The 21708-nt window shown below is 40.9% G+C and overlaps 1 protein-coding gene across 1 annotated transcript in view; it reads left to right on the forward strand.

The window, feature by feature from the left end:
- The window catches only part of LOC115105315 (double C2-like domain-containing protein beta), a 314653-nt gene that overhangs the window by 248321 nt on the left and 44624 nt on the right, over positions 1 to 21708 (forward strand). The window contains 2 exon segments of the mRNA XM_029627235.2: positions 4046 to 4120; positions 12846 to 12955. Coding sequence (XP_029483095.2) covers positions 4046 to 4120; positions 12846 to 12955 — 185 coding nt within the window.

A 21708-nucleotide genomic window follows, 5' to 3' on the forward strand; every position in this document is an offset into this window, starting at 1 on the left:
ATGTAAACTTCTGACCCACTGGGAATGTGGTGAAAGAAATAAAAGCTGAAATAATTCATTCTCTCTACTATTATTCTGACATTTCACATTCTTAAAATAAAGTGGTGATGATAACTGACCCAAGACAGGGAATTTTTACTTGGATTAAATGTCAGGAATTGTGAAAAGCTGAGATTAAATGTATTTGGCTAAAGTGTATGTAAACTTCAGACTTCAACTGTGTTGCCTTCTTATCTTTAGTATAAAGAGACATAGACAAACAAAATGTTATATGAGTATATAAGTGTTTCAGCTTTGGTTGTAGTTTCTTCAATGATGGCCTCCGACAATTTTTCAAAATGTTAACGAGAGACATTCCATGGCTCAGCTCGGACTATCATACATGGTGGACATCGTACATATCTTCCATAGTGTCCAGTTGAACACTTAACCAGAATTCCAGGTATTTCAGACCAGGGCCACTGTTTGGTCTTCCATAGCGTGATGGAACCAGCTTGATCTCATTTAGATTCTGTTTCGGTCAGTCTACTAGTCCTTTTAGTAAAGAAGTGACTGGGCATAGGAGGTTGTAGCTGCATAGGGAGCTTTGGTCGAGTGTTACCTCAATGTGTATTTAATGCTTCCACCCATACAGCGTAACAGTGCAGGACCACAGTATCAGTGCCTCAAAGCTCCCCAGTCTTCTATTTTCATCTATTGATCTATTGCTCCTCAGCAATGCAGCAGAGTGGCTCATCCCATCCAGATAGTTGTGTGCTTTACTTAGGGAAGAATCCACTCACCCAACCCTCAATTTACTCAATACATCAGCCTCGGGCTTGCCTGTCAAAGGCAAAGTCAATATTTCATGTTTCCTGTAGACAGTTTTTTTCCAATCCTATTGAATTCAGCCCAAAGACTGGTCGTGGTATCTACATGAGACTGGTCGTGGTATCTACATGAGACTGGTAGTGGTATCTACATCAGAACATAGCATAGAAGCATTTGGAGCAGTGGGGCCCAGAAGAGAACATGTTGGGAGTCTTTTTGATAGTTGGGCACAGTTCCAAAACAGACCATATCAATTCACATCTGTGGAACGGCTCTGAAGCTGCTCGCACAACGGAGGAATGCTGGCCCCGCTGCACTATCAAGGAGAACATTCATCTGTGTTCTACACAAACATCTGACTCAACCTGGTGCTTTGTAGAAGAGATGAGACGCTGTTTGCTGTGAATGAAAGGAGGAGAGGCTCCAAGTGTAGAGAAGGGGTCCAGAGTACAGGCAGTAATGGAACTCCAGGCACAGCAAACGGCTGCTAAGAGCAGGCGACGTTGGAACAGAGAGAACCTCCTCCTCTGTCCTACAATAAGTTTTCATAGATGTTGATGTGGAATTAGAATGTGGCATGAAGTGCGTTTGTGACACACATAAATATATAAAAGGTTTTGAGGATGAGAAGATTCCTCACGAAAACAGAAAAATGTACTTTGTACTTTTCCACCCGACACTCGGTGGAGCAGAAAACTGTATATTACCATTTGTGGTTCTGACAAGTGTTGCTCTGTGTTGGGAGAGAGACGTAACACACATACACTCACTCACAAGCACACACACACACTGTGTGAGGAACTTTCATCCAACACATGGCTGAGCAAATATGTTTGGGAGATAGGATAGCATTGACGCAGGCACATGCACACACACACAGAGTTAAGCTTACCAGAAGGGGGGCACACAGTTAAACTTAACAGAAGTAAGTGGAGAGAGAAAACAAGTACAAGTGTGATTCAGCTGACAATGGGTGATTGCAAACTGGTTGGGAGATCTATAAAGAGATAAGTTATGACTCACCAAAGAATTCATTGATTTGTGAAGCCGGTATCAGTAGTAGAAAAGCAACAACTGCCAAAAGCCCGAGTCCATTTAAATCAATTCATCCACTCTTTTATGGATGCTGTCTATCTCTGTGTTTGCCGTAGAGATTTCACTCCTTTGTCATCTTTTTTCAGTACATCCATATTCATTTGCAGACAACAGCCACATCAAATAACTTTGCTGCAGGTAGCACTGTATTTTTATTTATTATCAAGGATCCCATTCTCTTCCTGGGTCCAGCAACATTAAGGCAGTTATATATGCAATTAAAATAAAACATGACATTACATTTCGTAACACTATTCACAACACATTAAGTATGTTCCCTCAGGCCACTACTCTTGTACCACATATCTACAATACAAAATCCATATGTACATGTGTCTAGATTGTCCTATACAGTTCATTCTAGTGTAAAAAAATAAATAAATTAAAAAGCAAGAACATCTCAGCTGATATGAGATTAATGTTGAACACCTCCATTGCATTTTCATGCAAAGTTTTCTCTCTGAAAGGTGAAACAAGATACATAGGAATCCATAGAGTCTGATGGTTATTCCCAAAACAAAGTTCCCCTTGGCCCATTAGATATGACTCAACCTGAAGGACTGGAGGTGGTGTGCGCCCTACTTCCTCTGTTCTCATCAAAATGATCCATCCTAGCACACACCGCAGAGAGTGGGTTACCTTTTGAAATGATCATTCAATTTATGTCAACTTGGCTGATCCCATTTGATAAGAAAGCAAAGCCCCAGCATGTTCGAGACTGAGAAAGATGGTTGGGTATTGCAATTTTCTGAGGCCTTGTTTTTATTCTCACCTTTTTGACTGCATGCATGCCAATGAGGCATGTTGCATTTGTTGTATCAATGGGAGCTAGAAGTCATATCATATTCTGAGTAATCCTGTACAATGTGCTTTACAGCACATACAACCAATCTTTTTCGGTTTGTAGAGAAGGAAAGATAACCTACCTATGATATTGCAGCTCCGATGTGCATTTATTGACTGCTGATGAGCCAGACGTACCATTTATCTATAGGCTCATTTTCTTCCACAATTCCACAGCTACCAGTTGCCGTTTTAAAGTGACAGTTCACATGTATAAAGGGTTCTCAGTGTTTCTCAACACCATTAAATCAAGCTCTCGCCCTCTCTCTCTAGCCAGGGCTTTATTGATTGGACCTGCAGCACCATGACCATGCCTGTCTGCAATATCATGCCATAGGGCTGAGGAAATCAAGTGTTTGAAAATGTGACTTTTGTTTTTGGCTCTGGTTTCATGAAAGCTGCATCCAAGCAATGTATCAGCAATATCCCTATTTGTAGATTTGTCAATCAATGTCAATAATACTGTCACAAAATAAACAGTTATCTGTCAAGTTAAAGTCAATTATTATGATTATGACGTTGTCTTTATGTCTCCCTTTCTATTCTTCCTATCTGGATAAGGGTTTGGCAGATTTTTTATCCTCTGATTCATGAAAGGAGATTATCCCATGTACTGTGATTTATCTGCGTCCTTTTACGAATGGGGAAAGCTGACGATAGGCATAGAACATCAATCATCTTACCAGAAAAGAGGTGTCGGATGAGGAGCTCATTTATGGCGGATAAGCACATTCTGACAGACAAAGTCATTTTGAGAGGATGATCCCAGTTTGAGCGGAATTATCCTTGTGCTGTTTTCCATACTATAGAAATCGTCCCCAAATGAATTCCTTAGGTACCATCTACACCTCTCGTTGTCAGGTTGCAGAGTTGCTGTAGGCTCCTTTGTGCGTTTGTTAATTACTTGATTTACTCACACGTAGAGTTCAGTTTCTGTCAACGCATTCTGAACTGTTTTTGTTTATGGAAAAGCATTCAAGTTATTTTGCCAGCCGTGGAACAGGTCTCACCTCTAGCCTTTCTAATTAGCTGATATGTCTATTGTTATTCTGAGAAGGTTGTGCACATGTCAGAAACAAAAGTCTTTGACTTAAATTGGATGTCAGGCGTCAAGCATCGGCCTTGTATGTCTGACATGTTTTAACACGTTTTTTTGTGTTGGCGGGTGGATGTGTAGTTTTCATTTTAGTGTAGTCACATTTGGAAATCTTATCATGAAGGTCTATGTTGTGATGCGCTGTCATACTACTTTGTGAACGGCCTCTCTTTCGACACCATCTGTCTGTCTCTCCCACAGGGGCTCAAACCCATGGACCACAACGGGCTCTCGGATCCGTATGTCAAACTGCACCTACTGCCTGGGGCCAGTAAGGTACGTACCTGTCTTATTATACCTCAATCAATCACATTGATTTGTAAAGCCCTTTTTACATCAGCCGATGCAGATGTAGAAGCACGGTGACTAGAAAAACGTCCCTAGAAAGGAAGGAACCTAGGAAGAAACCTAGAGAGGAACCAGGCTCTGAGGGGTGGCCAGTCCTCTTCTGGCTGTGCAGGGTGGAGATTATAACAGAACATGGCCAAGATGTTCAAACGTTCAAAGATGACCAGCAGGGTCAAATAATAATAATCACAGTGGTTGTAGAGTGTGCAACAGGTCAGCACCTCAGGAATAAATGTCAGTTGGCTTTTCATAGCCGATCGTTCAGAGTTAGAGACAGTAGGTGCGGTAGAGAGAGAGTCAAAATCATGTTATACTCATGTTTAAGGGACACTACGGGAGTTTAGGTGTTCCTGTTTACCTCAAATGTTGTGAGATGGCGGCAGGTAGCCTGGTGTTTAAGAGCATTGGGTCAGTAACCGAAAGGTTGCAGGTTTGAATCCCCAAGCCGACTAGGTGAAGAACTCTGTCTATGTCCCCTTGAGCAAGGCACTGAACCCTAATTGCTCCTGGGTCGCCGTCAATAATGGCTGAACCCTGGCTCTCTACCCACTTTCCAATGGTGTCTCGGGGGATTTCGATATGGGACAAATGTAAACACCTCACCAATTATTATGGTTCATACACACCTATTATAAAAGTAGGGCGATTCCAGTGTTATGGACGTTACATTTGCATGCAAATCACAACTTTAATGTCTCACAGAATGGATCAAAAAATATAAATACAACTTTTGATGTGTGTGTCTATAGTACACCTTGTGGTAAGTGTATTTCCCCAAAAAGCTGACTTCTAAATAGTTGCATGCTGAAGAAATAAAGCAAATAAGATGTATTATGGATGTTACATTGAATGGACAAGTTTTTTGGAGGAACATAATATGAACAAAAGTCTGAGTTTTTAAGTTTTAGGTCAAAACATGGATAGCCATTTTGAAGGAAAGGCTTTGCTGAACACAAAAACAATACTTTTGAAAATATTTGCATTATTACTTTACAGGGGGAAAAATACCATTCTGGATGCTACACCATCCGTTACGAATGTTAGTCTGAAATACACATTCAAATCTTAAAGATTTATTGATCTGAAACTATCGTAACACATTTGTTGTCATTTTGTTTTTAAAATGTCAGCAGAAGGCATAGTACCTTGGGATTATAAAATTACAGGTAACCTGCAGCAGACTACCCTGGCTAAACTCTCAATCAGGCCATCACACCATCATGGCCACATGCTCAGCTTCCAACGGTATTACACATGGTCTTTTGTTGAGATACATGTCCAAGCCCGTCTGTGTTGTTGTTCCAGTGATATGACACCGTTCAAAATGAATGGGAAAGATAAGCACCATATCATTTCCAGATTTCCAGTACTTTTATATTTTCCGTTCACTCGAGGCGCATTTGTGATATGGACATTAGGCTACTTTTGAAAACGTCTGATAAACTTTGATTTTGGTGTAATGTCCCTTTAATAATCTAAATACAGTTATGCATTAATGCATATGCTGTCATATCAGATGGTGTCGTGTCTGATTATTGGAAATTAACAGACACTATCATGCCCCGTTATAGACGCTATGGATATATAGTTAACTGCCAAAATGAAGGAAACACCAGCATAAAATGTCTTAATAGGGCGTTGGGCCACCACGAGCCACCAGAACAGCTTCAATGCGCCTTGGCATAGATTCTACAAGTGTCTGGAGGGATGCAAAACCATTCTTCCAAGAAATTATATAATTTGATGTTTTATTGATGGTGGTGGAAAACTTAGTCTCAGGCGCTGTTAATAAATTACCATCTCCCAACCACGAAGGACTGTCGTCTAGTCGAATTGTAATTCTTGTGCCACCTTGGTCTCCGTGGGCTAGCCTTCTCTTGTGCCAACAATCCACTTAGCAGCTGCCAATAAGAGTTTTCTAAATTAGTCAGGCTGTCCCCAACTGTTCAGACACCTTGACCTCCGAGTGGACTTTCCATCAGACCATTATTAGGTAATTGATTGGGCTTGAACGTCAAGCATATGGGCGCTGTTTCATTTGGGGGCCTGAAATTACACCACAAACATGGCAGCTGTGACTAGCCGCAGATGTTCCTCACTACTTGTTAAAGGCGGCCATCAAGTGGTCCAGGCAGAGAGATGTGCCGCCAGAGAATTTCCCCCAGAATAACATTTGCTTGTGTCCGAGTTTGGTCTAGCGGTAAAATGCAGCTAACTCCGGACTGTGCATGCCTGTTGAGAAAACTGGGTTGATAATTTAAATCCTTGCGTTGACCTCCTCAGCTCACAAGGTCTGCACACCTCATCAGTCTCCCCCTTACTTAATAACTATATCTGTCCCAATAAAAGGATTACATTACATACAGAGTGGAATTCACTTCCCTTTTTTATCAAAACTTAAACTTTGCCTCAGCAATGGTGTCCAACTCTGGTCCCAGAGACCGCTAGATAGACACGGTGCTCTGTTTATTTGTCTGGGGTTTCAGATATGAATCAGCTGCTGATTGAGAGGAAACCAATCAGCATGCACTTTGTTCTCCAGAACATTAATATGCGACGACTCAGCACCAAATAATCATGCCAGTTAACCGATTAAATGCAACAGACATTGTTCTTCACTGTCCATTACTCACTACCACACACAATATCCGCTTGCTGTTTTGTTCAACTCAACACTGTTCCCTAGCAGAATGTGTGGGCTCATGAAATCCACCACAGAGCAATGTGCTTCTCCAATCAATAAAGTGGAGGGAAGTGTCGCATAGTAATGAAACTCTGTGGTAGGAGTTGTTCCAGAACTTTCTATAAAGAGCACAATACAGTGAAAAACACATTTTTATATAAGCATTTTGAGTATTGATACAAATGTACTGCATGTATGTGACAGCTGTTTGTACGTGCATGTCAGATAAAAGGTTAGGGATGAAAGGGAAAGAGGCATACAGAACTCTCTATTTTAATTAAATATCCAACCTCACTCTTATCACAAATGATTCGTGACCAGAGACTGATGCTGCAGACATAGATATAGAACACAGAGATACTTCCCCTTGACAAGAGATGCCGTGGCTTATGTATAGCCATTGAATGTGTGATTCATCACTGTGAAATTCTATTCTTACTGTTCCATCCTCCATCGACCCCAGTCAGCGGCCACACAATGGCACTACTTTGCAGATTGTAGTGATAATCAAAGCCATGTATGTATACTATATGTACACTACGTATGTGCTTGTCTTACCTACCTTAGTTGAATGCACTGATTGCATTGGTTGCTATAGGTATATTTGTTTCATTTGATGAATAGTCAAGGCACTGGTAGGCAGACAGGTTGATATATTGCTGGCTATTGTTCATGATTAAATGTGTCTCTCACATCATATGGTGATCAGTTATCTCCACAGGCTTTATTTTTCATCTGACGCTAAGGAGGTGCAAGTGTCACGCACATCTTAGTTTGCAATTTCGTCATGTAAATACGGGCATACTGGCATTCTCCCACCCTAACGCCAGGTTTGGCTATTTACCTGTCTAACATCAGCTCACTTGCGCTGATGTGAGAGGGGTGGCAATATATGAGGTGTCCTTAAAAACAAGCGCAAAAGGGACAATTTCATTTTTAAAACCCATTAAAAAAAAGCAGGTCTCAATGGTAACTCAGTTGAAAACGGCATGGATTTTGAGAGGGTACATGCGGCCTATCTAGCCATGACACACAGTGCCCATGCATGGAACGAGAGATGTGCCTTTTGTGCTGGTGAATCTTGTATGTAGAAACATTAAAAAAATAAGATTTTTTTCCCATCATGTCATTTAATTTGACTCTCAACCAAGCATAGCCTCCCCTGAATTAAGGCTAGTTTAGCAGCATCGTATTGGTGCGTCTTTTTATCCTGGCATTTAGCCAAGGAAGTAGCCTATGAATAAAGGGTTTACTGAGATTACTTTGAGATATTTTGATGTTTTTAGCCCTCCATGCCTTTTCATTATTCACAATTCACACACCTGCATACTTCATTTTGCTTGTTCAAGTAGGCTATCCATCCCCATTTTCAAAGAGTGCCCCTCATCTGATTACCAAAGACATGCTACTCCAAACTATTCAGTCCTCCTATGATGCCATATCAACTGCAGAGATATATATTTTTCATCTGCCTCGCACAAAGGCAACAATACAATTGACAGGATGTTTATAATGGTATGTGTAAAGACATTTAGGACTACGTGTGTACCCAGTGTGCCATGAGAGAAGTCATTTATGATTTCATGCATCTAAGCCCATCCTACAATATTTAGAAATATTGTTGTTGTTTTAAACGGATTGCTTGTTTTCCATTTCATATGATTCAAAACCAAGCGCTCCATCGGCTACCCTTTCCCTAGGCCTAGGCTACTATAATGAAGTCTGGTTTAACAGCAATGCGTTTTTTATCCTGGCCTTGCAAAGTAGCCTATCCATAAAAGGCGTTTAAATGGTCTATTCGTCGGAGTGCCTTGAATTTAAAATATACTGCATATCCTAAAACACACACGCAAATGCTTGTTCAAGTATCCACACTCTAAAACCTAAGAGTGCAACCCTTCAAAGAGCGCCTCTCATCCGGTTGCCAAAGACGTGCTCCTCCAAACGTATTTAAATTATTCAGTCCAATAATGCAGTATCAACGTTAGGCTATATTTTGGATATCAACACTACACACACAGGCTATTGAATAAACACTGGATTTTTTTATATATTTTTTTACTGTTGCTATTACTCGTTATTGTGGCCTATGCTATTTAATAAATGGTAGTCTCAAGTCTCAACCCACAGTTGAGTCGAGTCAGTGTGTTGGCAGCAGCCACTCAATGTTAGTGGTGGCTGTTTAACAGTCTGATGGCCTTGAGATAGAAGCTGTTTTTCAGTCTCTCGTCCCAGCTTTGATGCACCTGTACTGACCTCGCCTTCTGGATGATAGCGGGGTGAACAGGCAGTGGCTCGGGTGGTTGCTGTCCTTGATGATCTTTATGGCCTTCCTGTGACATCGGGTGGTGTAGGTGTCCTGGAGGGCAGGTAGTTTGCCCCCGGTTATGCGTTGTGCAGACCTCACTACCCTCTGGAGAGCCTTACGGTTGTGGGCGGAGCAGTTGCCGTACCAGGCGGTGATACAGCCCGACAGGATGCTCTCGATTGTGCATCTGTAGAAGTTTGTGAGTGGTTTTGGTGACAAGCCGAATTTCTTCAGCCTCCTGAGGTTGAAGAGGCGCTGCTGCGCCTTCTTCACGATGCTGTCTGTGTGGGTGGACCAATTCAGTTTGTCTGTGATGTGTACACCACACTCCGAGGGCCCTCACCTCCTCCCTGTAGGCCGTCTCGTCGTTGTTGGTAATCAAGCAATGCGCATGCGCATGCGAAGAGCAACTTATGGTCAAGTCTGCCAGTGGGTCCTGACAGCGTGGAGCATTGTCAAAAAATCCACTATCATCAACGGGTTTCGAAAGGCTGGACTGCTGCGTGTTGAAGGGGCAGCATGAGCTCAGCGGGGTATTTGCATCCAGATGAAAGTGACGAGAGCGACAATGAAAACGATCCAACATCGGATGAAGTAATTCTGAGGCTATTCAACTCCGACACCGAAGGAGATGACTTCAGTGGTTTCAGTGCACAGTAGGAGGAAGATAGTGACCAATGACTTTACTGGTAGGCTACTGTTTAATTTTTTGTTACAAGCCGTGTTTCGTTAAAGCCTATTTATTTTTGTTACAAGCCGTGTTTCGTTAAAGCCTATTTATTTTTGTTACAAGCCGTGTTTCGTTTAAAGGCTGTGTAAAGTTAATTTGTTTCAATGTACCGGTAGGCACCTGCGGCTTATAGACATGTGCTGCTTATTTATGTACAAAATACATCTTTTTTAATAATTCAGTGGGTGCGGTTTATATTCGGGTGCGCTTAATAGTCCAGCAATTACGGTATATGAAAGCTCTTCCCATGTTCTGCAAAATGTCTAAGACATCCTGTAACTCATGTAGCCTCTCCCAATCCTCCTGGCGTGAGTTTCCCTGGCAACATCATTTTAATAAATCTAACCTCCCCCTGACAGCAGCAACCATCTAATCAGCAATTAAAACTCTGAAGTGGGTTCGACCGAAACTTGACCTTTCATCACAAGTATAGGGTCATAACAAGGTGAACGTGTCCAAGCATCTTCTGACAGGTGGCTGTTTTCATCAGGTCTGCGGCAGTCTTGTGTTCTCAGAAATCCAGTTGTATTCTTAGAACCTCATATAGCCAGGTGGGGCCCAGACAGGAGGAGTATGTATGAATGTAGGCGGTTTCCACCTTCTGATAATGTCTGAAGGGCACAACACTCAAAACAGGTGTTAATACACACACAGAGGTCTATTAGAAGAGGAGAGCTTACAGTTTATCATAACACAATTTAATGAACCCTTTTAAAGGTATGAGGCCTTGGTTTAACCCTCATCACACCTACAACTGGTTTACTCAGTCAAAACCAGCCCTTTCGTACCACTGTAAGCTCTAACCCTCATAATTTGGGCTATGAAAATAGCTACAATATTTCTGACACCATCCAGAACTATAGCACTATTTACCATTGCATTAGGTTTGTTAAAATAGAGTCCATCATGTCAGCCTCTAACGAACGAGGCACAGCCTCCGTGATAGACGAATACAACAGGGGATCTTATTGTTCAAACTTTTTTTAATCAAACCCACTGGAATTAATAATTGCTTACTTACAGTGCCTTCAGAAAGTATTCATACCCTTTGACTTATTCCACATTTTGGTGTGTTATAGCCTGAATTCAAAATGGATTAAATTGTTAAAAATTCTCACCGTCTATTTTTTTCTCACACAATACTCAGTGAATACATGTTTTTATAAATTGTTGCTAATTAATTGACAATGAAATACAGAAATATCTCTTTTGCTTACGTGTTCACAGCCCTCAGTCAATATTTTGTAAAGGCACCTTTCGAGGCAATTATAAGGCTAAGAGTTTTGCACACCTGGATTGTACAATGTTTGCCCATTTATTATTTTTTAAAATTTCAAGTTTAAAAAAAAGTTTATTTATTTCACCTTTATTTAACCAGGTAAGCTAGTTGAGAACAAGTTCGACAACTATTGTTGATCATTGATAGACAGCCATGTTCAAGTCTTGCCATAGATTTTCAAGCCGATTTAAGTCAAAGCTGTATTTAAGTCGCTCAGGAACATCCAATCTCGTCTTGGTAAGCAACTCCAGTGTAGATTTGGCCTTGTCCTTTAGGTTATTGTCCTGCTGAAAGCTGCATTCGTCTCCCAGTGTCTGTTGGAAGGCAGACTGAACTAGGTTTTCCTCTAGGATTTTTTCTTTGTTTATTGCTGTATTTTGTTTATTTGTATTCTAAAAAAAACTCACTAGTCCTTGCCGATGACAAGCATACCCATAACATACCCATAACATGATGCAGCCACCATCATACTTGAAAATATGAAGAGTGGTACTCAATGATGTGTTGTTGGATTTGCCCCAAACATACACATTTTGTTCTGTATACAAAGTTATTTTCTTTGCAGTATTACTTAAGTGCCTTTTTTGCAAAAAGGATGGATGGATGATTTGGGATATTTTTTTTCTGTACAGGCTTCCTTCTTTTCACTGTAATTTAGGTTAGTATTGTGTAGGAACTCCAATGTTGTTTTTCCATAGTCTGTTTTCTCATATCAAAACCATTAAACTCTGTAACTGCCTCAAGGTGTAATCCCTGAGCAGTTTCCTTCCTCTCCGGCAACTGAGTTAGGAGGGCGCCTGTATCTTTGTAGTGACTTGGTGTATTGATACACCATCCAAAACCTAGTTAGTAACCACCATGCTCAAAGGGATGTTAAGTGTCAGCTTTTTAATTTTTAAATATCTACCAATTGGTGCCATTTGTGAGGCATTGAAAATCCTCCCTGGTCTTTATGGTTGAATCTGTGCTTGAAATTCCCTATTTGATTAAGAAACCTTACAAATAATTGTATTTGTGGGCTACAGAGATGGGATAGTCATTCAAAAATCATGTTAACCACTATTACTGAACACAGAATATGCAACTTCTTTCTGAAGGCACTCTATTAATTTGTTGATATGCCTATTGTTTAGTTTAATTCCAATCTGGCATTTGTATTCTAGGTCTTAGAAATGCACAGTTTTGTCCTTATGTGTCGCTACTGTTGGATTCTGGTGTTGACAAAATCACCCGAGAATCGAGAACGTGTCCTCTGTTCTCTGGTGATTTCGTCACCATCGTGCACAGGGACGTTGTTCACACCTCCTAGGTTAACCTGAAAAGAGACTGATATAGATGAGTTGAGACGAGAATCATTTCAATCTCCAGATTACATCTGATTTACAGATTAGAGCCTGATGGTTGAGGAGCATACATAGTTGGAAGGGTGGGACTTGGGGATTTAACCATCTCTGTAGTCGTATGTTATGTGTTAGAGCACGGAGCTCTGCACAGAAGACACGAGGTCTGTAAACGGATAACGACTACTGTTGTGCTTTATGTGTCATGGTCAGCCTATGATGGAGTGGAGGGCAAAGGGCAATACCTAATCCCAATCTTTATTTCGATCTCTTTCCTGCTCTATCTATCTATCTGTCTCTCTGTCTCTCTCAGGCCAATAAACTTCGCACCAAGACCCTGCGCAACACCCTCAACCCTGTCTGGAGTGAGACCCTGACCTACTACGGCATCACCGATGAGGATATGGTCCGCAAAACACTCAGGTAACCTTCTCCCTCCTTCACCTAATTTGAAAAAGAGCGACACCAACTGGAGGTTGTCTCGAAAGAGGAGCGTGTAATGGCATTACAGGCTATTGACTTTGTAATAGCAATGCTAATAGTGCTATGCTAGCAGTGGTACACAGTAGTAGTACACAGTGCAATGGCAGGCTAATAGAAGTATTACAACATAGACTAGCAGTTATAGCAGTAAGGAATTAGAAGGGCTATAGTCATAGTCGGTATTAGATAGAACGTTGAGGCCCTGCCTGCCTTTGGGGAATACACCCTAGGTTACCCCGTTGGCTCACAGCAACAACAACAAAAAATTATTGTCCGTCTGTTTTAGTCAATTACAAAACTACATTTAAGAAAAGTATAACATGTCTAAAGATTACTTTTCAACATTTTCAACATTGCCTACTCCCGAGCGTTCTCACTACACTAAAAATGTAACATTGTAGGGCATCCCTCATGCCCCTTTTCATGTGAGTGAGTGCTAGCTATCTACTGACCGGAACATTATGCTAGTAAAGACCAATGACACAAACAAACTAACTATTGAGCTACAAGTAGTGAGTGGAGTTACAAATGAACTATAATAAACAAGTTGTCTTACCTGTGATGAAATGTTTTCCACACACATAGTTACATGTAGCCAACTTGGACACCATTTATGCGCGTTAGCACTCGCCAATGGCATTGATTGCATAGGGAAGACCGGGGCTAAATGTAACAGGTCGGCCTATACAGCCTATTTACTGTATTTTATTGACCTTTATTTAACTAGGCAAGTAAGTTAAAAACAAATTCTTATTTTCAATGACGACCTAGGAACGAACAGTCGGTTAACTGCCTGTTCAGGGGCAGAATGACAGATTTGTACCTTGTCAGCTCGGGGGTTTGAACATGCAACCTTCCGGTTACTAGTCCAACGCTCTAACCACTAGGCTACCCTGCCGCCCCATGATCCTTGGTTGGCTGAGTGCCAGTGGAATGTTTTTTGGGGGGGGACATTCAAGTCATATGTTTCTAACGAGCAATAAAAACTAGCCTAATGTTTAGACTTTAGAGTTGAAGCCAGTCACTGATGTGGTAAACTACTCAATGTTATTGGATGAATCCCGGAACATATTCCCGTCTGTGCTAGCGAAACAGTCCTGTAGCTTAGCATCCTACTTCCTGTTTGAGTTTTTGCTTGTGAGAAGGCAGCAGGATAGAGTTATGGTCTGATTTGCCAAAGGAAAGGCGATGGAGGGCCTTGTATGCGTTTCTGTGTGTGGAGTAAAAGTGATCTAGAGTTTTGTCACCTCTACTTGCACAGGTGAAATGCTGGTAAAATTGAGGTAAAACAGATTTCCAATTCCCTGCATTAAAATCACCGGCCATGAGAAACTCCGCCTCTGGATGTGAAGCCGGTTGGATGTTCTGCCAAATTCTCTAAAATGACATTGGAGAGGCGGCTTATGGTCGAGAAATTAACATTAAATTCTCTGGCAACAGATCTGTTGGAAATTCCAGTCAGCAGGCCAATTGCACGCTCTCTCAAAACTAGAGACATCTGTGGCATTATGTTGTGTGACAAAACTGCACATTTTAGAGTGGTCTTTTATTGTCCCCAGCACAAGGTGCACCTGTGTAATTATCGTGCTCTGTAATCTCCTACCCCAGGTAGACTTCTGATTGGCTGACCAGGTCACCTGACCTGGTCAGCAGGGGGTTCCAGAAGCAGAGGTGTGAAATGTTAGGGGGCAGAGTGGCTGAAAACAATTGAGCCCATCCCCCAGCGCCTCTGCTCTCTGCAGAGTAATAAAGTCAGAGTTGAGAGCCTGGGTGACTAGAGTTAGAGGGTTTTGTACATAACGCCTAACCCCTAGCCTGCTTATCATTGGCATTCAATCAAATTGTTGCGAGTCATTTCAGGGGTGCAATCTGATGAATCCGATTTAGATTGACACCAAGGCCAAGATCGTGAAGAGGTCATAGTTATCTAAGCCTATAAACAAAAGGAATCTGAAAAGTCCAATATTGCAGGCCCTAAAGTAACTTTCCAGTGTTTACAGATTTCTATGAAATATGACTTAGAATGACTTACAATATTAATGAAATAGTGTTCATTTCAAAAAATGGTATTGAAGTATGTTAAAATGCAGCTTCTGTGTTGGAATAGTGTGGGTGTTTACTGGTCATTAAAAATATTAATGCAAGTAGACTGCTGATTGGCCTGCTCATCCTCCTCTAGGCCACTGATTGGCCAGCTCATCCACCACAGGAGTATGACATCAAGTCTGTAAGGAAATAGCAAGCATTTTTTAAACAGTCTGTTTGAGATGCAAGTTTGAAGTTGGGCTTTTTAGGTGATATTTCTCCAATTTATGCTTTGGCCACAAATACAGGTATAGGATGAGTCAACAACATTATTTGGGTATGAGTTAACAGAATACATTTACTAGGTGTAAGCCCTTAGATCACAGTATCTACTAAGCTAACATATGGAATTGTTTTAAGATGGTCATACAATGGATAATTTATACATTTGATTTAGAATTTTAGAACCCTTGTAGGTAAAAAAATATATAGATATATATTTGATGAAATATTGAATTTAGCCTTTACTGCTAAAGCCCATAGCAACACACCAAATAACACATTTTTACATAGCAAAGCAGACAGCCAAAAAATGTATCATAAGGATTAGTGTCTGTCTTATATCTGGAGAAAAAAAAAATGTTTTACCCATGTTAGGTCATTTTACTTGTTGCACATTTTATCCCCTATGCACGTTGTTATATTTGTACAGCCCGGTACCGGGTTACCTTCAGACGACTCCTCTGTGTGCTTCATAAAGATAAAACAACTGACACCTTTGTATTCGTGAGAGTCTCCCCTTTCAATAGTGGCGACTTATTCATTTTTAGCTCAAACGGTTCGGTCTGGACAGACGGTTTTGTTAGAAGCCCTCCACGAAATTAGGACATCCACGGCAGAGTGTTCAAACGACAGCCTTAAGGCTTGTGGATACCGTAGACCAAAACAAACAAAACTGTCGTGTTCGTGAGTCATCTTTCGATGGTGGTGATTTCGTGACGGATCCTCTCGTGTAGAAAAACACAGCTTTCACAAGAACCATGTTATGGACTAGGCTTTATATCGGCAGAAAAAGGGTATTGAGCTGCAGTCACTGCAAGAAACGGTACATCTCTAGCATAAACACACAGAGAGCTATTCTATATTCAAAATGACGTCTCCATGTGACGTGTGGGCGTGTCAATCAACTTTAGGATTTTTTTATCTGTTTTACCCACTCATGCAGTCTCCTTTTAATCTGCATCTAATAGTGTCATGGGTGGGATCGCAAGCATAATGATGTCTAGAGTCAATGACAGAGAGACAGTTGTTCCTCAACAGAGTGCGGCTCTTCCTTCCTTCTCTGCATCTCAGTCGCATTGTTTCTCCTGTTAATGGGGCTTTAATTGTGTTGCTGAGCGCTCTGCAATATCGTAAAGTTTAGGATTTGTTACCCGTGACTTTCCAAGCATTGCCTCTAAAACCATTGGCATAGTGTTTCCAATTCCAGGATCTAGTTCTTTTGGTGTGGGCTGACTACTCCCTTGTCTGTGTCAGCGGATTTAATGAGTTAGTACTGTTGCCTTCAGTGTATTATTGGTTTAGTGGGCACCACAATTGACCCAGAGGAGTTAATTATGTAAGCGATAATCAACAAGGGGCTGTAAGAATTCACTTCAAAGTCATTGAATTATACTGTGCATTATAACAAGATAATGCACACTCTAGAATACCCTTTAAGCCATCAGAAATGAGTATTCAACAATGCCATGGTATAACTATCAATAATGACAATTTCCTTTGTTTGAGCTGTGTTAACATATGTACTCTACTCTGGTATCAGGTCTGTATGTACTTTAGCTAACTTCTCTCTTCTCACTATCATTTTTAAAGACATGCTCCAGAACTTTGGCGGCTAGTAAGTATTTTTCAAACCTCTCGCTTTGGGCTGGATGTGTCAATGTGTAGTTTATAAATGCATATTTACTGTATTACCTCAATTAGCCATGAAATCCCTGGTTTGAAAGCAACTTTTTACTGGAAGCTGTGCTACGCCATTTTCCCCCATGTGGGCCAGCCCCCTAGAAATTTGAGTTCAAGCCAATGAGCTTCAGCCCTTGGCCATTTGAGTGACAGCTAGCAAGATGCACACACAGTAGAGCGAGAGAGAGAGCAGTGACGTAGCGCATATAAACTACACATCTCATTCCAAAATCATAAACATTCATATGGAGTCGGTCCCCCCTTTGCTGCTACAACAGCCTCCTCTCTTCTGAGAAGGCTTTCCACTAGATGTTGGAACTAGGCTTGTAAACGGCTGCTCGGCCATAGAAACCCATTCCAAGAAGCTCCGGACGAACACTTCTTGTGCTGACGTTGCTTCCAGAAGTTGCAACCGAGGAAAGACGATTGTACATGCTACGTGCTTCAGCACTCAGCGGTCCCATTCTGTGATCTTATGTGGCCTACCACTTCACGGATGAGCCGTTGTTGCTCCTAGAGGTTTCTATTTCGCAAGAACGGCACTTACAGTTGACCGTGGCAGCTCTAGCAGTGCAGAAATTTGACCAACTGACTTGACGGTGCCACGTTGAAAGTCACTGTGCTCTTCAGTAAGGCCTTTCTACTGTCAATGTTTGTCTATGGAGATTGCATGGCTGTGTGCTCGATTTTATACACCTGTCAGCAACGGGTGTGCTTGAAATAGACTAATCTACTAATTTGAAGTGGTGTCCACATACTCTTGTATGTATAGTGTATCAGCACATACACTGCCCTCCTGAATTATTGGCACCCTGGGTAGATATGAACAAAAAAGGCTGTGAAAGAATGTCATTGTTGTTCATCAGCTTGATCTTACACTCAAAATATCATGGATCTAACCTTTAATTTAGATACATCTTTTAAATCAAATAAAATTGTCATTAATAAATAATTATTTTGTTCAAAAACATGCATGTCACAATTATTGGTACCCCTGCATTTAATACTTTGTGCACCCTCCCTTTGCCGAGATAAAAGCTCTGCGTCGTCTCCTATAGTATTTGATGAGATGACAGAACACATAGGAAGGGATTTGTGACCATTCCTCCATACAGAAACTTTCCAGATCCTTCAGAGTCCTTGGTCCTCGCCTGTGGACTCCTCTTCAGCTCACTCCACATGTTTTCAATGGGGTTTAGGTCAGGGGACTTGGATGGCCAGTGCAAAAGCTTGATTCTATGGCCTTTGTGTTTCATCTCTTTAGAGTCTGCCACCCCTGTTACTCCTCTCTGAATCCAAATCAAAGTTCAAGCAGAGAGTTCACCAGGAGACATCTTTGGAATCGATCGTCTTCACATTTCTTATAAGTCCATTCATATTGCAGATTTGATTGAGCTGTTGTTGAATAGTAGTTTGCTGTAGGTTAGGCAAAGTGACCACAAGACGTTCCAAAAGAGAACGGACCAACCTTACTTAGCCTCCAGGTGCCTTATTTCAAATCCATGTGTAACCCCCCAAGCATCAATGGTATGGGTTCATTGATCCCTATGTAGTGAGTGTGGTAAATGCCATTTGACGCAGCCTTAGTCTTGGCATGTTAGCATTCATAAGTGTGTCACCACCACCTCCAGCAATGTACAACCTTTCTGTTGCGCTGTGATTAGAGAATTGACTTGTTAGCCGTCGGACGGTCTGCTTGCCACAGCCAGCTCCATGCAGAGATGGCCCATATTCAACTCCGCAAACCAAAACACCACTGGCTGAAATACTGTCCCATACAAAACTAACAAATGGGGGCAGACAAAATAGCTTCTTCTTTGTGTGTGTGTAATTAACACTGAGTGTACAAAACATTAAGAGCACCTTCCAAGTATTGAGTTTCTTTGAGACCCTAATTTACCTTTATTTCAACAGGGAAGTCGTATTGTGATCCCTGACCAATAAAAAAAACAAGCACACAATAGGCAAGCACAGACAAACATAAATATACACGAAAAAATACACATTAAGGTACAAAACACATTCAAATAAAAGAAACACATTCTTTAATTTAAAAAAGCCTCTGTTATCTGTATGAGGGGACACCAAAGCGTCCAATTGAAATGTCCTCTGAAGATAATTCCAAACATAGACACCCAAGAAGTCTCCAGTCTCCTGGCTTTAATAACTTGTCATTTTAAATCTGAACTGGGAAGTTGGGTAAGTCGGAAGCTTGTGGAGCAGGGCTTTTTAAACATAAAAGAGCATAATGAGGATCTATGTGTCTTCAAAGAGGTCCAGCCAACCTTTTGGTAAAGAATGCAGTGATGTGTAATAAATCTGTCTCCTGTGATAAAACAATGGGCGCTGTGATAAACGGCATCCAGGGTTTTAAGAGTAGTGGCAGCTGCACTTTGATAAATAGTGTCACCATAATCAAGAACAGGTAGAAAGGTTGACTGCACAATCTGCTTCCTGCTGACTAGAGAGTCTAGATCTGTTTCTGTAAAAAAATATACATATATCTCTTTAAATCTTAACTTCCTAAAAAGCTCATTCGTATGTTTTTTTCAACATTAAATTATTGTCAATCCAAATACCAAGGTATTTGTATGCAAGAACCTGTTTGATTATAGAACCATCTGATGAGTGAAGATTTAATCCATCTGAGAAAATCTTACGAGAACTTTGAAAACAACATGTATTTAGTTTTCCCTGTATTATCTGTCACTAAAATAATCATGACACCAAGAGCAGATGTCAGAGCCCAGGCCAATCGAGGAAAACTTGTTCAATAAAATAGCATGATCAACAGTGTCAAATGCTTTTGACATGTCCACAAACAAGGCAGCACAATTCATTTTAGCGTCTAATACATTGACAATATCATTAACATCTAATATGGTCGCCGTTATAGTGCTGTGCCCTGGCATAAACCCAAATCGATTTATATTCTAAATACCATGCTCAGTTAAAAAAAAGTGCGAAATTGCTTATTTATCAATGGTTTGAGAATTTTCGCTAGACATGGAAGACTGGAGATGAGACGATAATTATCAAGATCAAAACTATCCACGTCTTATGGAGTTTCTTGATATTTTAAGATTTAAGATATGGGTTACTGAGCCAGCAATGAGGGGGGAAGCATACTTGAGCAGACCCAGCACCAATTGGTCAGCTCCTGTGGATTTCCTGGTATCTATAGCAAGTAAGGTATCAAGGATGTATTTTTCTGTGAACTGCCAAAATGCTAAAACTGAACTACCATTTTCGGAGTCAATCAGCGTTTAGCCCACTTTTGGATAGTAGGGTTATACACTTATTTAAAAAAATAGCACGTTTTAAATAAAGTCATGTTTAAATGCATCAATGACAGAATTGTTGTCCGTAATGGGACCATAGTCTTAATGAATTTGCTTGGGGCAGAGAGGAGGAAGTGCAACCCTTCAGAGATTTGACAGTTTTCCAGAATTTTGGAGGGTTTCACTTAGTCAGAAAGAGTGGTTACATAATAATTAGATGTATGCCTTTTTTTTATCAGACGAAAAAAATGTCCACTGAGAGCAGAACCTACATCTCAAGCAAAAAAACATCATCAGCATCACACTCACCAGCTTTCATTGTTTATGTGACATGGACATGCTCCAACTGATACCACTGCGTGAAGACGCACACCACGTAAGCACTAGCTGACAATATATATATATTTTTTTGCTGCAGTCATATCGACACTTATATTCATTATAATGCCGTTATTGCTTCTGTGCTGATTTTCATTATTTATCAATAACACTTGGTTGGTGCTTGTAATGATTTTAAGGCTACTGATCAGAGTGAGAATTACACCGTGACATTTAGGGGGGGGTTCTCTATTGGATGCGTGCTGACATGTTTTATGTGCCTTATATGGGCCAGCTGATTGTCAAACAAACACTTCAAAACATAGGCTACCTGTGCATGTTCGTCCACTCCAAAATAGTGTAATGCATGTAGCCTACACTAGCGCCATTTGATGAATGGTAACAGACATCTGTTTACAAAACACCACAAAGTGTTCCTAATTACATTTGGTGATTGCCATTGATTAGGTCTACATTCATTTATGATCTTGCTAACAAATGGATGTAGCATGACATTTCGGGACACCTGAATTGGGTCTGAATCTGTCCCAGGGAAAATTGGATTGTCACCCTAAAATGTGGTCAATTTATTAGACTAGGCTACAATGTGTAGGCCTAGTACCATGAACTTCAAATAGGCCTACCAGTAGCCAGTGATGTAGTGGTACAAAATATTGGTGGGCAAAATCTGATTGCCGGTCGCGGTGAAAAAAGTAACGCTCCCAATACTTTCAATGCATGTTTTGGAAAAAGGTGGCTAAACTGCGTTTACTTGGGTTTACCCTTCACTAGGCCAACACCACTACCGGTACCCTCTCAGCCTATGCAATTTTGCACACATGAACACACGCAGAACAGGTAGCCTACATTCAATATAATACACGAGTTGAATCAAAATAGGTTTCCACCCTAGTTCATGAGTTATTTATTTGTTGAATGCTTGGAGTCTTCACAGATTGTGTGACAGAACACTGCGTTTCTTTCCTTACATTGATGACATTTATGACAGTGTTATTTGTCATTATTAAGCATTTAACAATTACATTAGAATATTGAAAATAAACCCTGTACCATTCCTGGATCTTGGAGAGCTCGGAAAATGCGCTG

Source organism: Oncorhynchus nerka, linkage group LG22 (assembly GCF_034236695.1).
Source record: "Oncorhynchus nerka isolate Pitt River linkage group LG22, Oner_Uvic_2.0, whole genome shotgun sequence".
In the NCBI taxonomy this organism is placed as follows: Eukaryota; Metazoa; Chordata; class Actinopteri; order Salmoniformes; family Salmonidae; genus Oncorhynchus; species Oncorhynchus nerka.